Source organism: Nematolebias whitei, chromosome 1, assembly GCF_014905685.2.
Source record: "Nematolebias whitei isolate Nwh7 chromosome 1, NemWhi1, whole genome shotgun sequence".
Taxonomy (NCBI): Eukaryota; Metazoa; Chordata; class Actinopteri; order Cyprinodontiformes; family Rivulidae; genus Nematolebias; species Nematolebias whitei.
Window position 1 is genome coordinate 65,857,103 of NC_056498.1, and position 14,097 is coordinate 65,871,199.

The 14,097-nt window shown below is 37.6% G+C and overlaps 2 protein-coding genes across 4 annotated transcripts; both read right to left on the bottom strand.

Annotated features, from left to right (window-relative positions):
- Positions 1–318: 318 nt before the first annotated feature.
- rps24 (ribosomal protein S24) lies at positions 319–6,059 on the bottom strand. Of its 3 annotated transcripts, none has more exons than XM_037686647.1 (6): positions 6,019–6,059; positions 5,360–5,425; positions 5,069–5,278; positions 1,823–1,936; positions 936–956; positions 319–401 (listed from the first exon to the last, which is right to left on the bottom strand). In XM_037686647.1, the coding sequence occupies exons 1-5, from the start codon at positions 6,019–6,021 to the stop codon at positions 951–953; spliced, it is 399 nt and encodes a 132-aa protein (XP_037542575.1). In that variant the 5' UTR covers positions 6,022–6,059; the 3' UTR covers positions 319–401; positions 936–950. The 3 variants fall into 3 exon arrangements, with proteins under 3 accessions (XP_037542575.1, XP_037542583.1, XP_037542590.1); XM_037686655.1 differs by lacking the exon at positions 936–956 and adding an exon at positions 1,541–1,543; XM_037686662.1 differs by lacking the exon at positions 936–956.
- Positions 6,060–6,601: 542 nt separating this feature from the next.
- Positions 6,602–12,741, bottom strand: eif4ebp2 (eukaryotic translation initiation factor 4E binding protein 2). Its single transcript, XM_037686674.1, has 3 exons — positions 12,428–12,741; positions 11,300–11,479; positions 6,602–8,591 (listed from the first exon to the last, which is right to left on the bottom strand). Exons 1-3 carry the CDS (start codon positions 12,561–12,563, stop codon positions 8,560–8,562), a joined length of 348 nt encoding a protein of 115 aa, XP_037542602.1. The 5' UTR covers positions 12,564–12,741; the 3' UTR covers positions 6,602–8,559.
- Positions 12,742–14,097: the final 1,356 nt, after the last annotated feature.

Consider the following 14,097-nt stretch of genomic DNA (forward strand, 5'->3'; position numbering starts at 1 on the left):
ATTTATTTATAAACAGTCTCAGAATAATTAGCCCATTTCTACTCAAGTCAACATTTTTATTAAAACCTTCAGTGGCTCCACAGGGTTTTCTTCAGTGAAGGGAGGCCTCATGTGGACATTCTTGCTACTACAAGTACCAAATAAACTTCTGCATTGTAATTTGAAGTATAATACGCTTAAATTTATTAAAAAATGCTGTTTAAAATAAGCGAAAGACAAAAAACATATTTTTCCCCACAGTAAAAGACCCCTAAAAGATATATTTGACTATCAGAGATTAATTGCATTTCAGAAGGGTTAAATGAAAATCCACGAAGATCCATTTCTTCCCAAAACTTTATTTGATGACAATATACAAGAACATCTCGAGTATGCAGACACACGCTGGTCCTCCAGGCTCACTGCAAGGAGAAAAACAATTTTAGTATCAGGGCAAAGAAATACACAAAACAACTAAAATCAACAACTTGATTGGTTTGAAGTTAGAATTTGAAAGACATTTAGTGTTTTTTTCAAAATCAAAATTATAGATCCAACATTTGTTCAAGCTCAAGTTAAGATTAAAATTCACACATAGGCAATGATTTAGTTTATTCCTCAATCCCACAAAAACACACACACACCACCAGACCTAAAATCCACATGCTTCACTCAACTTCTTAGCTTCTAACAAGATTTGCTTCAAAAGCTCTGGTCTGTTCAAATAGAAGCCAGGGAAGGGAAAGTCTGACAGATATACCCATCACAGTAGAGAGACTGCTACAAAGAACTGGGGTTGTGGCAAAGTACTAGGCAGAAGTTTAAAATAACATGATAGAAAGAACACACTGAGGGAAAACCGCAGGAAAAAGTAACGTGAAACATGCAGTAAAGCTCCAAACAATTAGCTCAGGATGTGCAACACATGGCACACCATGCTTATCCATCTTCTCTACCTGAAAACTGACACCTTATTTCTGCAAAAGAAATCCACGGGAAGCAAAATTACAAACGGAAAGGTGGAACAAAAAATGAACATGTCGAATATGAAAACATGGAATAGAAAATATTTCTGAGCAGCTTCTCACAAGCTGCATTTATCTCATCAAATATTTATTGATAGCAACTACCTGCACTGCAGCTATTACAGTTACTATGTAGTAGAAAAGGTCAGTTCAGTTCAGAGATCAATTCTACAAGAATTAACCAATGACCCGTGCCACACAGTAGTATCAGAGTACATGGAGTTTAAAGTAGAGCTACACCAGCAGATGTTACTGATTAGTACCAATTTTAAAATAGTACCAGTTTTAAAATAGCTTCATTAGTCAAGAGAATTTCCTCCAACTATGATAGCACTAAATTAGTTTACTGCACGACTCGTTAGTACTAGGAGAAAGAACTGGATTAAGTACTTTTATACTGGATGCAATTACATCCAGAAGAAAAAGCACTTTGACTTTTCAATTAGACAGGTAGGGGTGTAAAGGCAGGAGTTCACTATCATCTATAACTCCTGGATTATCTGCACAACGCAATAAGCCCACATTCTGACATTTACCTTCTACAGTTTCCAAGGAAAATGAGAACGTTGTAAAGATGACAAAAAGAAATCAAAACGGTAAAGAGCAGTGGAAAACAGTGAAGCAAATGAACGTGCGAACAAGGAAAAGTCAACAAAGACCCAGAAAAAATGACAGATGCATTTTCTACCTTCACTGTTTGTTCGGATTTTAAAAGATTTATATGCTGTTTTATTTACACAAACATTTTTTTATTATAATAATAAAAAAAAAAAATAAAAAAAATGTGATCAGTTTTGGGTTTCTTAAAATCACTTTACCTTTTTGCCACTGGCACCAACACTGGCCTTCTTGATGCCTCGTACTTTCTTCATTCTGTTCTTGCGTTCTTTACGCTGTTTCCTTGAGGTCTTCTTTTTCTCATAAAGTCCGTGCTGGAGAGAAAAAAATGAAGTGTAACCATATTACAGTCATGCAGACTCTGCAACATGATATGAATAAATTCTTCTACAACTGGAGTCCAACTTGGATAAAACAGAAAAACAATATGAAACAAACTTCATTAAACAAAACAACAAAAAACTAGGCATCGTAGTGAAATCTCTAGAATTTCTACTTGCTCATGTACAAGGTCAATAAAACCACGTTAACTGGATGGAGTCAATCGATGCGCTGGCGCGTGACAAGTCTTATGACCGATTTCAATCGATCTAGTGGAAAAAGCGCGACCTCTCCGTGACCCCGTTTTAATTTGTATCAATAGTACAAACTTAGTACACACCAGTTTTAAATTGTGTTGATAGGACAAATAAAACCAGAGTTATGATTGATAATTGATGCCATTTTTTCTGAAAATCATTTAAAGTGCGTTAGCGCAAGAGGCAGCAGAAAAAATAAACCGTCTAAGGGAGAAAATACTCCCGCCGAACAGATAAACAACACGCCTCCATGTTGGAGGCCATAAGTCAGGAGTAATGAAACGTGATATTTAGCTTGTTTGACTCTTATAGTTGGGGTGTTGTTTAGTGTGCTAATTTAGTCAGTTTTAAGTGTGTTTGAGTCAAAACAATGAGGTAATTTCTAAACGTGAGGAAGATGAAACCGCGGAGCCAGAACCTCAGACACAGGAGAGGATCATGAAGGCAGAGATGGAGAGAACAAACTGAGTCAGACAGTGAGGACTTTGTTGATGAAGTGGGCAATACTCATTTGTTATAGAAGAGGAAAGAGGGGGCACTGAGAGTACACCGAGCACCACTCAGAAGTCTGAATCTGCGTAGGGGTGGGGCACGCCCACCTGGTCCAGGACTCCTCTGACTGGGCCAACTGAACCAAGCATCAATTCTGAGCTCTGGAGAACAGAGGAGGATGTGGATGTTGACCCAGAGGTAAACTGGTTCCAGTCACAGAGAACACCAGAGCTCCAAATAGACACATTTTTCCTCTCAGGACAGTCCAAAACAACATTTTTGCTCAGGCCCAGTCTGGATGAAGATAATGTAAGTTTGGCCTCTTGATTTACATGTTGGTGTCTCAGCCCATTACCCAGAACCAATGGAAACAGAACCACATTTTGTCTGTGCCCCTTCCTGCCAAAATAATGACACGAGACAGATCCAGATTGTGCAACATTCACCTGACTGATCCTAGCAGGACATAGAAAATGATTCAAAAAGGGAATGTGATGAGCCTCTTTGCCTTGATTTGGAGAGAAACTGTTTTTACAAGTGGCACAAGTGATTGATGGCATTTTATTGTGACTCCCCATTGTTTTGTCCAAAAAACACCTAAGAAAATGGCTGCATTTCTTTGGAAATAGTGTTTATAACTTTGTTGTTTGCCAAATGTGTACAAGTTTATGAATATTAGTAAAAAAAAAAAAAATTAAAACAAACAACTTTACCAACTCTGACTAACCCCTTTTAAGAGATTTTAGAACAGTATTTTAATCAGCTGGTGAAACATTTCAAAAAGTGTTGGTGGGGCTTTACGATTAGAGGTCGACCAATACGAGTTCTTCTAGGTCTGATCTTCAGAAATCAAGGCAGCTGATGGCCAGACCAGGTTTTTATGCCAGTGCTTAAACAGAACATAGTAATGATAGTTTAATTTAAACAAATGTAGATTTAACAGCCCTTTGAAGTACTTGTACACTTAAAAATGAATGTAGCATCAGTGTTTGCCCTAGATTACTGGCGTAGGCAGGGCACTTTTCGGTAGAGGGTGGGTGTGTAGCAGAGCGCTACATTACTAGTGCCGGTGGTGGTTGACCGGGGGTGGATGGCGAGGGGTATGTCAGTAGGCAAGGCAGGGCAGGGCATCTTCCTTGGATAATGGTACAGGTAACACTGAGCATTCTTGCTTAAAAAGAAAAAGGAATTGTGAGCTACAATAAGCTGGCAGTAGTTTTTCCTACTTGGTAACTGATTATGTACAGGCACAGCAGACTGCAGAACTTTTAGCCAAGAGTACCACGACACTATATGAGTGAGAGAAGCAGAGCGCTGCGACAGTAGCGTCTTAGTTAGCGCATCTGTAGCGCACCGCTAGCTTAGTGCTACATCAGTGCTGGCAGATGTCGATGGAGAGTTTGAAGGAGATTTCGGTAGGCAGGCGCACGGTTCTGTTGACAGTGCAGGGCACCCTCCTTCTATAATGGTAGGGGAAACACTGTTTGACCTCAGAGTGACACGCTGTCTAGTGGTGGTACAAATGTGCATCAAGTGTTGAATTATCTTGAGCAGTTCATAAGTTATGGCCTGGAAAAGAAAAGACCTTGTATAACAGCTGACCTTGGAGCAGGGATGATAAAATGTGCACACTACATCTTGTGATGATGCTTATGTGCATGATGCTTAATAAAATTATCTTGAGTGGATCTGAAGTTATGGGCAGAACAAGAGAAAACTTATGGACAGGTGGATGGACAGAGACTATACATACCCCAATATATTTTGACGACATATAAAAAGTGGCAAATACTGGCAATTAATTGGTTTTTCCATTTGGAATATTTTATTAACTTTTGATAGTTTAGTAAATTGTGCATGTCCACATATCGGTAGTATTAACATGTTTTACCTAGGACATTGTGTATACTTGTGCAACAGATGTGAAAATCACATCCAAATTTGATTGCTGGATCAACAAAAAGATATTCCAAATTGTAGCTAATTTTTCTTAAGCTCAAAACAGGGATGCAAAAATGAGCACAAATTAATAATTATTTATATTGTTAACTAATGTTATGGGGTCGCATAGTCCAAATAAATGAAAGTAAGGTAAACGCTCTGATTGAGATTACATGTTGAAGCTAAAAGAGTGTGTGGGATTCATCAAATTCTTACTTAAACTCTTCTTAAACGTAATAAATAACGATGGAGCTGACTACACTAAATACGTGACAGACACATTGTATCATTTTCAAAAGAAAATGAATGACCTCATTTTAGTGATTCTCTGCATCAGTCAATGATCTTCCTTTGGTTATTAACATGTGGCTTATTACCAAACATCACATTTACCTTTGTAAACAAACTTATTCAGGCAAACTGTTGCACACTCACCCTAGCAAGTCTGTGTTTGGGCTCATTCTTCTTGGCATAGTCTAACGAATCGTAGACCATAGCAAAGCCTGTTGTCTTGCCACCACCAAACTGAGTTCTGAAGCCAAAGACGAACACAACATCAGGGGTGGTCTTGTACATTTTGGCAAGCTTCTCCCTGATTTCTGTTTTGGGGACTGTGGCCTTGCCAGGGTGGAGGACATCAACAACCTACAAAGACATTAAGCACAGAATAAAAAGCTTGCTCGACAGATGGACTGAATGATGGAGACCAAACACAAGATGCTTTACCATTTGCTTCCTCTGAAGCAGTCGGTTCGTCATGAACTTGCGGGTCCTGATTGTTACTGTGTCGTTCTGTGAATGAGGGAAGGTGATGAGATAAAAGCACCACTAGGCAACAGGGACACTTCACATGTAAAACTGAGGTAACAACACAGACTGGTATGGAGGATCCTTGCGGGAATTCTGTAAAGTGCAAATATATTTTCTCAACTAGCCATGCATGTTTCTGTACAGATCTATTTATTTGAACAATTCTGAAAATTATTACTCATCCAGATTGCTCTAGGCCTCGTTATACACAGTTGAGCAGCGCAGGCTAGCGTTAGCCAGTTCAGGCTACCATAACAATTTTCTTTACAACTCTGTACTGGAACAACCTGGTCGGTTATATACATTTTACTATGGAAGTTAACGAACAGAAGACAAATTAAATAAACTCGTAATAGTATGTCTTATAGTGTAACCAGCGGAACAACATCAGCTAGGCTAACTGCTGAAACGATCAGCAAAATATTTCCTCGGAGTGCTTTGTACTTTAGTGATATTATCACGATATTATAAATGGAAACTTTAAATATCATTTAATCTGCGGGACGTATGTGTTGATGTACGGATGACTTCGATGTTGAGCTGATTTTATTTAAAATTTTCACCACAAGACTCACCATCTTGACGCCGGCCTCGCTCAGGGACGTAAAAAGGAGGAAGGGCCTAAAGGTGACCGGATTAATGCCTGTCGGAAATTCACGTGGGAACCTCTTAGTATTGCCTGACGTAAAATATTAAATACAAAAATTACCGGTAGTTTTATTCCCTCATAGTTCCTACACTATTATAAACAAAAATAAATATATTGTTTTCAAACGCAGATTACTAGAACATGTATAAACGCACACATTGTTTATAGCTACATTTCTGTTTTCTTGTGTGCTTGCAAGGGGTTAAAATTTGTACAAAACTGGATTTTTGATAGCCTTTCTTGTCAGTGATGACATTGATTGCTTACCAATGTCAATTCTTTAAACTATTTTTTCTGTGTCCATAACAAGTTACATTAGTCTAGCCAAGCTTTATTCTCAATAATTTACAACATATTTGTCATGGTTACTCTTACAAACATTAATTTAATATTTAATTTCACCATACTTTGCCTTTCCACTAGGTTTTGTCAAATCTGATCATTACACAATCTTGCTGACATGCAGACAAGTGAACTACCGGCAAAATAAAAAGTCGTTAAGACACAAATTGTTACAGAATTTTTATTGATCTTGCAGCAACAGTGTCCACTGGCATTGGATTGGAGTTTTATTGGAAATAAAATTTATTTGAAATTAGAACAAAATGCTATAGAAGCGTTTCATTAAAAAAAAAAACTCATTCACTAAGGCCTCATTTTTGAACCAATCAAATCTGAAATAAATCTGCCATTTGAATTATGATACCACAACAGAATGACTTATTGGCAACAAAGGTGCTAAACAAAGGTCCAAAGCAAACAATTTCAGCAACCTGTTGATGAATTTCTCAGCAAACTTTGTCATAAATAATTACAAAGCCAATAAGAAAAAGAAAGACAATTATCATTTAGTGGTTCCAATCATAGAGAAAAAAATTGAAAAACATGAACCGCATGGTAACTCATTTACCAAGTTATTAGCTGCAACTTGGATTAGCAGGCAGGACTGAGGTTTTAAAAGTATATAGGGGTAAAATGAGTGAGTGGCACTTTTACTGTATTACAATCTGAACCTCAAAATCCCACAATGTCACGTAGACCATCGTTCTTCCAAACTTCACAGCTGTTTGAGGAAGAAACTTATCGAAACGATCAAATGTTTTGCTCAATCGCTGAGTACAATATCACCTCTTCAAGTGCTCCTGTGAAAAAATAAACATCTGTTGGAAAGTACAAACTAATGACAAGGAAACTAGTCACTGCATCTCATGTAGAGTAAGGCATGGGCGGGTGGAACGTATGAAAAGGTAAATGCCAAACAGATTAAGGGCACTGGGGCAAATTTGTAGATTGAAAGGACAGCTTGTTTCAAGCCCAATGCAAAATAACAAGTTTTATTTTTCCTTAACCTATATAACAAACCCACCGTCCTGACAGAGCTTACACCCCAACAAACCCTCAATACTAAAAAACGGTATTGAAAATAAAATGCATATTAAAAAAATCTGAACTTAGTTCAAGTTTTTATTATCTTCTTGTAAAGTGAATACTGGGACATGTTGTTCTACAACGTTCTTGAAGAATACCTGGCAGATTTCGTCTCGTCCTTATATTAACTGAATCCTGATTACAAAGCTCCCGTCAAAGATAAAACTTGAACCAAAGTGTTGTCATTTCTGCTTGATAATCTCCAGAGGAAATCAAGTTGTACAAGAAAAGCTTAATTTCATGAGCTATATTATTATTTCACTTTACATTCAATCATTTAATGATGTCAAAACTTAACAATTGTAGCCTAAATATCATTTAAAAATGTGTTTTTTTTTTTCCAACCAAAAAGGTGAAAACGACAACAAAAATTGTGTTGGTAATGGAAACTAAAATTGTGGAATGGTACAAAATCTTTGCCTACTGGGGAAAATAAATACAGCACAGCATTCTGTTACGTATCATCACTAGAACCTAAGCAGTCCAAATGATAACAGATTGTGGAGCATTTCAAGTAGTTTCAAAAACTAAACAGAAAATTCTAATAAAATTCACTTAAATAACATGCTTAAAAGGGTTTTTTTTTTTTTTTTTAAACCTGAAGCCTGCAGCTTTTAAATAACTCTAAGGCCAGTACCCAAATTTACCACTTTCTCCCCCCATTTAACCTGGAATAGTTTCAAAATTTCAGAGTGCTCGGTTAACATCTTGACTCATAAAAAATTGTAGATGAGCTCTGAAATGGACTAATGTTTCTGAGTAGAGATTCTTCAGGCCCACTCCTGTATTGGGTGATTGTTAATTTGTACTGTAAAAATTAAAATGGACTTAAATATACCAGATTTTGAGAGTTGTCTATTTTGTATGTGCACGTATGATGAATTGAATCCTCATGGTTTACACATATTACATCCAGCAGAGAGACAAAGAGCTAAAGAAGATGGCTGCCATGAGGGCTCACAACATAGTTTTCTACAAGCCAAGCCACTGGCATGCACGATGCCAGGTCACTTTCTTATGCTGGTGTGGTTCCAGTGGGTTAGATGTCCATTTCAAACTGAGCATCTTCACCTTGAAAGAAGAAGAAGAAAAATTGGTTTAATTCAACCAAACTTGAGCAAAAGCTGTACTTTCAACAGCAAACTGTTTTCCAGTTATCGGCTTGATGAAACGACTGAGCTACATAACTATTTTCCACATCACAATCTATTTTGCATGAGCCTAGACACGGAGCAGTTTGCACATAGAGATATGCTTTCAAAGAACACATGCAACTCTACCCCCTTCCTCTGTTACAGGATCTAGTTTGTTTTTGGATTCATCCTGCAGGGTTGTATTATTCACAGTTGTTTTACTGAGGCATTTTAAAGACAGCTGTGTGCCTGTTTTTATTGTTTTTGCAGGTTGGTGGAAAGTTCAGCCACGTCTCCTGTATACAGAATTTTTTACTAGTTTTCTCTTAATATACAACAAACAATCAAATCTGGAATTTCATAGCAATTTTATGTTGTTGTAAACTTGTTAATATTGTTCTGACGCACATAGCATTTTTAAAACTGTCTTCTTACACTGAAATGTGTTACATGTCTTTGATGCTGACATCAGATTAGACAAAGAGAATGTAGAATTTTGTTTGTAAGTCATTTCAGCAATTGACCAAATCAGAAACATAAAAAAAGTCTGTCTCTTACAACACTTTGGTTTGCATTGTGTCGTCAGCTCTGTTTGACTCAACAGTGCATAGTGGATGTAAACTTTAACTTCTCTGTTTGTTTGAGTCCAGTTTTTGTCCCCCACGGATGAAATGTGGAGATAAAAGTAGCAGGTGGGGCTTTAATTGCTGCAGGTTTGTTACATTTTTTTCCATTCATTCAACCTTTATTTATACAGGTTAATTCCATTGAGCCACGGGGACTCATTTACAAGAGACCTGATTTTAACAGAGTGATGACAACAGTGGACAACAAAGACAACAATAGACAGTCATAAAAGAAGCGTACACATTGAGAACAACAAGTAAAAATAAAATGGTATTTAAAAAAAATGCAACAAACAACAGCTAGAAGGCGGTGTAGAAAACTAAAAACAGGAACATGTCTGCATTTGTTTTTTCCAGGAATTTAACAGATGTTTGATGCCACTTAGAGAGGTCAACGTTGAGAGCTTCATATCTTTTTGCAAGTTATTCCAGGATAGAAGAGCGGAGTAGGAGAAGACCCTTTTGCCAAGTTCAGTCCTCACTGAGGGAACACTGCAGGTAATAATGTCCTGAGAGCGCACGCTGTAGCTGCACTCACGCAGAGACATGTAGGAGGAGATGTATGAAGGCAGCAGACCAAAAAGAGATTTAAAGATGAAAATGTACCAGTGAGAGAGTCTGTGTGGTTAATGATGACCAGTTAACCAGTGAATACAGGGTGCAGTGGTGGGTATGATAATCACAGCCAGTTATGAATCTTAACACACCATGATAGACAGCATCCAACATCTGCAGGGTTCTTGTAGGAGCGTTCATGTAAATAACGTCACCGTAATCAATGGAGGGAAGGAAAGTCGCAGTTACAAGGCGTTTCCTAGCATTCAGAGATAGACAGGATCTGTTTCTGAAAAAGAAACCCAGTTTAACTTTGTTTCTTTACCATTTTTTCCACGTGAAGCTTAAACGAGAGATGCGAATTGACCAAGATACCAAATATTTGTAGGAATAGACAAAATCAATAGGAGCACCATTCGAGGATAAAATCAGAGGAAGAACTGCTGGGACCGACTTCCTGTTTGAAAACAGCATCCCTTTGGTTTTGTCAGTATTTAGGACAAGTTTGCGACGGAACAAATCTGTCTGGATGATATCAAAAACGGATTGCAAAAGCTGGAAAACCTTAGCAACTGTTTTGGCTCGATAATAAACAACTGTATCATCAGCATAGGAAGGTAAAGATGTGTCAAGGATGCTCTGACCTACATTACCGTTTTTAGATTGTAAAGGGGGTGAGTCCTAAGACTGAGCCTTGTGGCACACCATTGTTGACTGTTAAATAACTGGAGGAAGTACCATTATGTTGAACACATTTCTAAGAGCTTATGACACAAGATGTCATGGTCTACAGTGTCAAACGCTTTAGACTGTTCTAAGAAAAATGCAGCACAGTAATCCTTAGCATCCAATGCTTCAACAATGTCATTAAAACCTTCAGTGAAGCAGTTGTTGTGCTGTGTTGTTTCCTGAAACCAGATTGATGTGGAGGTAAGATGTTAAATGAGTCCAGGTAATTTTTGATTTGAGAGTTTATCAGTTTTTCTAGAACCTTGGCTAAAATACAGAGTTTAAAGATTGGTCGATAGTTGTTCAGTGAGGTGGGGTCACCTCCCTTCAGCAAAGGTAGAACAAAGGCCGTTTTCCAAGCATCTGGAATGGAGTTTTGGTTTATGGAAAGATTAAAGATGTGGGTCACAGGGACTGTGATGACATGAGCGGTCAGCCTTAAGAAATAAGGTGAAAGTTCATCTGATCCTGCAGACTTTTTTAAGTCTAGACCCTTTAACAATTTATTAACCTAATTGTTTTAAATAATAGATATTGTTTTAGTCATATAAGAGCCTTAAATTTAAATGCAAATTGTTGCATTATGTTTTAGTTTTAAAAATACATTATCCTTTTCTTTCAAGCTCCTAAATGTGAAAAAGGGGAATATATAATAAACATTAATAACCATAAAAATAAAGTTTTTGTTCCCCCCAATAACATACATAATTGGGTATGTCTGTTTTGTATCTCATACCAGTTGTGGCCTTGCCATCATGGTTGTTGACGTGGTTGTTGGCTTCATTCTTCTGATTCTCACTCAGGACACGTTGGCTGGTCACTCCAGGGATGACAGGCAGATGGGCCGGAGGAGTCTGAGCAATGGGAGAATTACGCCTGTCCAATAAAAACTTGCGGTCATAAATGATCCGGGTTCCTGAAAAATAAGACACATCAATCTTATGTTACTATGTGGGTGCAGCCAAAGCCTGTCCACATACACAGATATGCTTTCAAAGAACACATGCAACTCTACCCCCTTCAGTTTTTGCAGAAGCTTGATGATGAAACCAGAATAGCAAAAAATATGTAGCCACAAATATGCAGTCAGTCATTAAATGGGTTCTTAGAATAAACAGTAAATCTAAATCTTGTTGACAACAAATAATTCTTGTTTATTTTTTTTTATCTTTCTTGAATATATTTTTTTCCTGCTCAGTACACAATGACGTGTCATGACAGATAAACACAGAAAACATTTATGGTAGCTCAGTGACAGTTATATTAGCAATGCAACAGTCATATTTTTTTGCGTTCAGTTATGTTTGTCATTAAACTAAACATTCAGGCATGTGACACTGTCCAGTGGGAATCTGTGATGGATATTCTGATCGTCCTCATGTTTTAAAATAATTTAATAAGTAAATGACAAAATATGCAAAATCACTGCTTTAACTCTTATGCAGAGATAAAGCTTCTATGTGGTCTTGCAGCATTGTGTGGCAATACCTATTTTGAGCTTGTTGCTCTCCTTTGGCAAGTATCGTGTAATGAATCATTCATCTGGCTGTGTTCCAACTAGATGATAAATCAAGTTCAAGTCAATAAATGGCAGCTGCACAATATTATCTATTAAATAAAACGAGTGAAAAAAATACACATGCTCAATCAGTGTAAATACTTTAACAAGACAGTACAACTAAAACACTTTCTGGGCTGCAAATCAGCCAATCAGCAGCTAGAAAGCACGGAGGCGGGGCTAATCTTTGTTTTTGTTTTGATCAGGATGACTAGGCAGCCTAGGCCAAACTTAATAGTTTGCAAAGAGAACAAATGCCACAAAAAAGTAATCTGTCGAGAATTTGCACAGGAAATGTGCTCTCACCTCCAGGAGTGGTGGAGAATAAAGTGCCTCCGGGGGTGGTACAGTAGTCATGAGGTAGCTGCGTTGTATCGTTGATCAACACCGTCCTGCAGGTCGGGATGGCCCTGCTCTCGCTAAGCTGACGACTGGTCGACATTTTCGGGGCCGATTCGGTGACAACTTCAGCAGCTACGGAAAACTGGGGTGCTTATTTCCCGACGGACGGTGGAAACCAGGGCCGTTCCCCACTCTTTTATAGCTTTCTGAAAGCTTTCTTGGCTCTCCTTTCGTCCTCCCAGTCGTCAGCGCCGTCCCTCCTTCAGCAAGGCAGGAAGCACGACGAGCAGCGGGCGGATATGACGTCATAAATAAGCGTCAGACCTCCATGTCTTTAAATTTTTATTTTGGTGTCTTTTTGTTGATATCATATATAATTTAATTCATTGTTTTATATGCTATAAATTAATTTTGTTTTAATGTAAAATAAAATCTTTCCAGGCTGATTGAGACGCATTGCAGCGTGGACAACATGTTCCCTAGATATTTGGCTTATACACTCAGTCACATAATAACTGGATAATAAAAATATACAAGAACAATTTGTAAACAGGTCTTAAACTATTTGCAATAAAGGTCACTTAGCATTTATTTCATATGAATTTATATATACATAATAACAACTGATCTATAACTTGTTAAGAAAACCAAGGGATGATCTTAACTAGTTGTTAAAGTTTACATAAAACACACACACAGTGTGACTGAGGTCAGAGTGAGTAATGTTCTGATAAAGATAAAGAATATTCTCCAGGTTAGTTTTTAGAAGTGTACAGCTAAAATTAAGTTCTCTGCACCAGTTTCCTTGAAAAAATCTTATTACCCAACAAAGCTCAGTCAGGTCATCTGGACAGTTTCTTTTTTGTTGTTGTTGAGAGTCAGACATTTCGTCCTTCATCCAAAGGATTTCATCAATCCGAGGAGCCACAAACAAACGTGCAAACTGTTATCCGTTTTTAGTCCATTGAAGTTCCTCTTGGTAACAGAACAATTGCCATAAAAATAGTGTCTTTAGATCAGGGGGTCTATAATCTGCGGCTCTGGAGCCACATGTGGCTCTTTGGTCCCTCTACAACGGCTCTTTCAGGCTTTAACCAAAACTAAAATAAAACTGAATTTTATTTTAAATATTGCCAATAATGAAAATGGCCAATTTTAACAGATTTTCCGTCATTTTCAAATATATGACGAATAGCACAAATACAAGGCATAAAAGCATGGACTACATCAAGCAAGTAGTTTGTTAGCCACTTTAAGTCAACTTCCAGTCTCACAGCGTGGTCTTTCTCTCAAAACCACCAGCATGTTTTAAAATATTTTTATTTTTATTATGACAAGCTTCTAAGAAAGATTATGTTGAGTAACTTTGATAAGATCCATCCATCCATTATTTTTTATCCTCTTCTTTCATTTTGGGTCATGGGGATCGCTGGTGCCCATGTCCAGCAATCACTGTGCGAGAAGCGGGGTACGCCCTGGATGGGTCGCAAGTCCATCACAAGAAATGTACAGACTGACCTAATTTTATACTGTTTTTAACTTTATGTTTTAAGTAGGATACTTAATTCTTCAACAATTAAGAGAACTCACACCGGCCTGCAGAGTAAAGTATTTTCATTTTTATTTAAAAAATA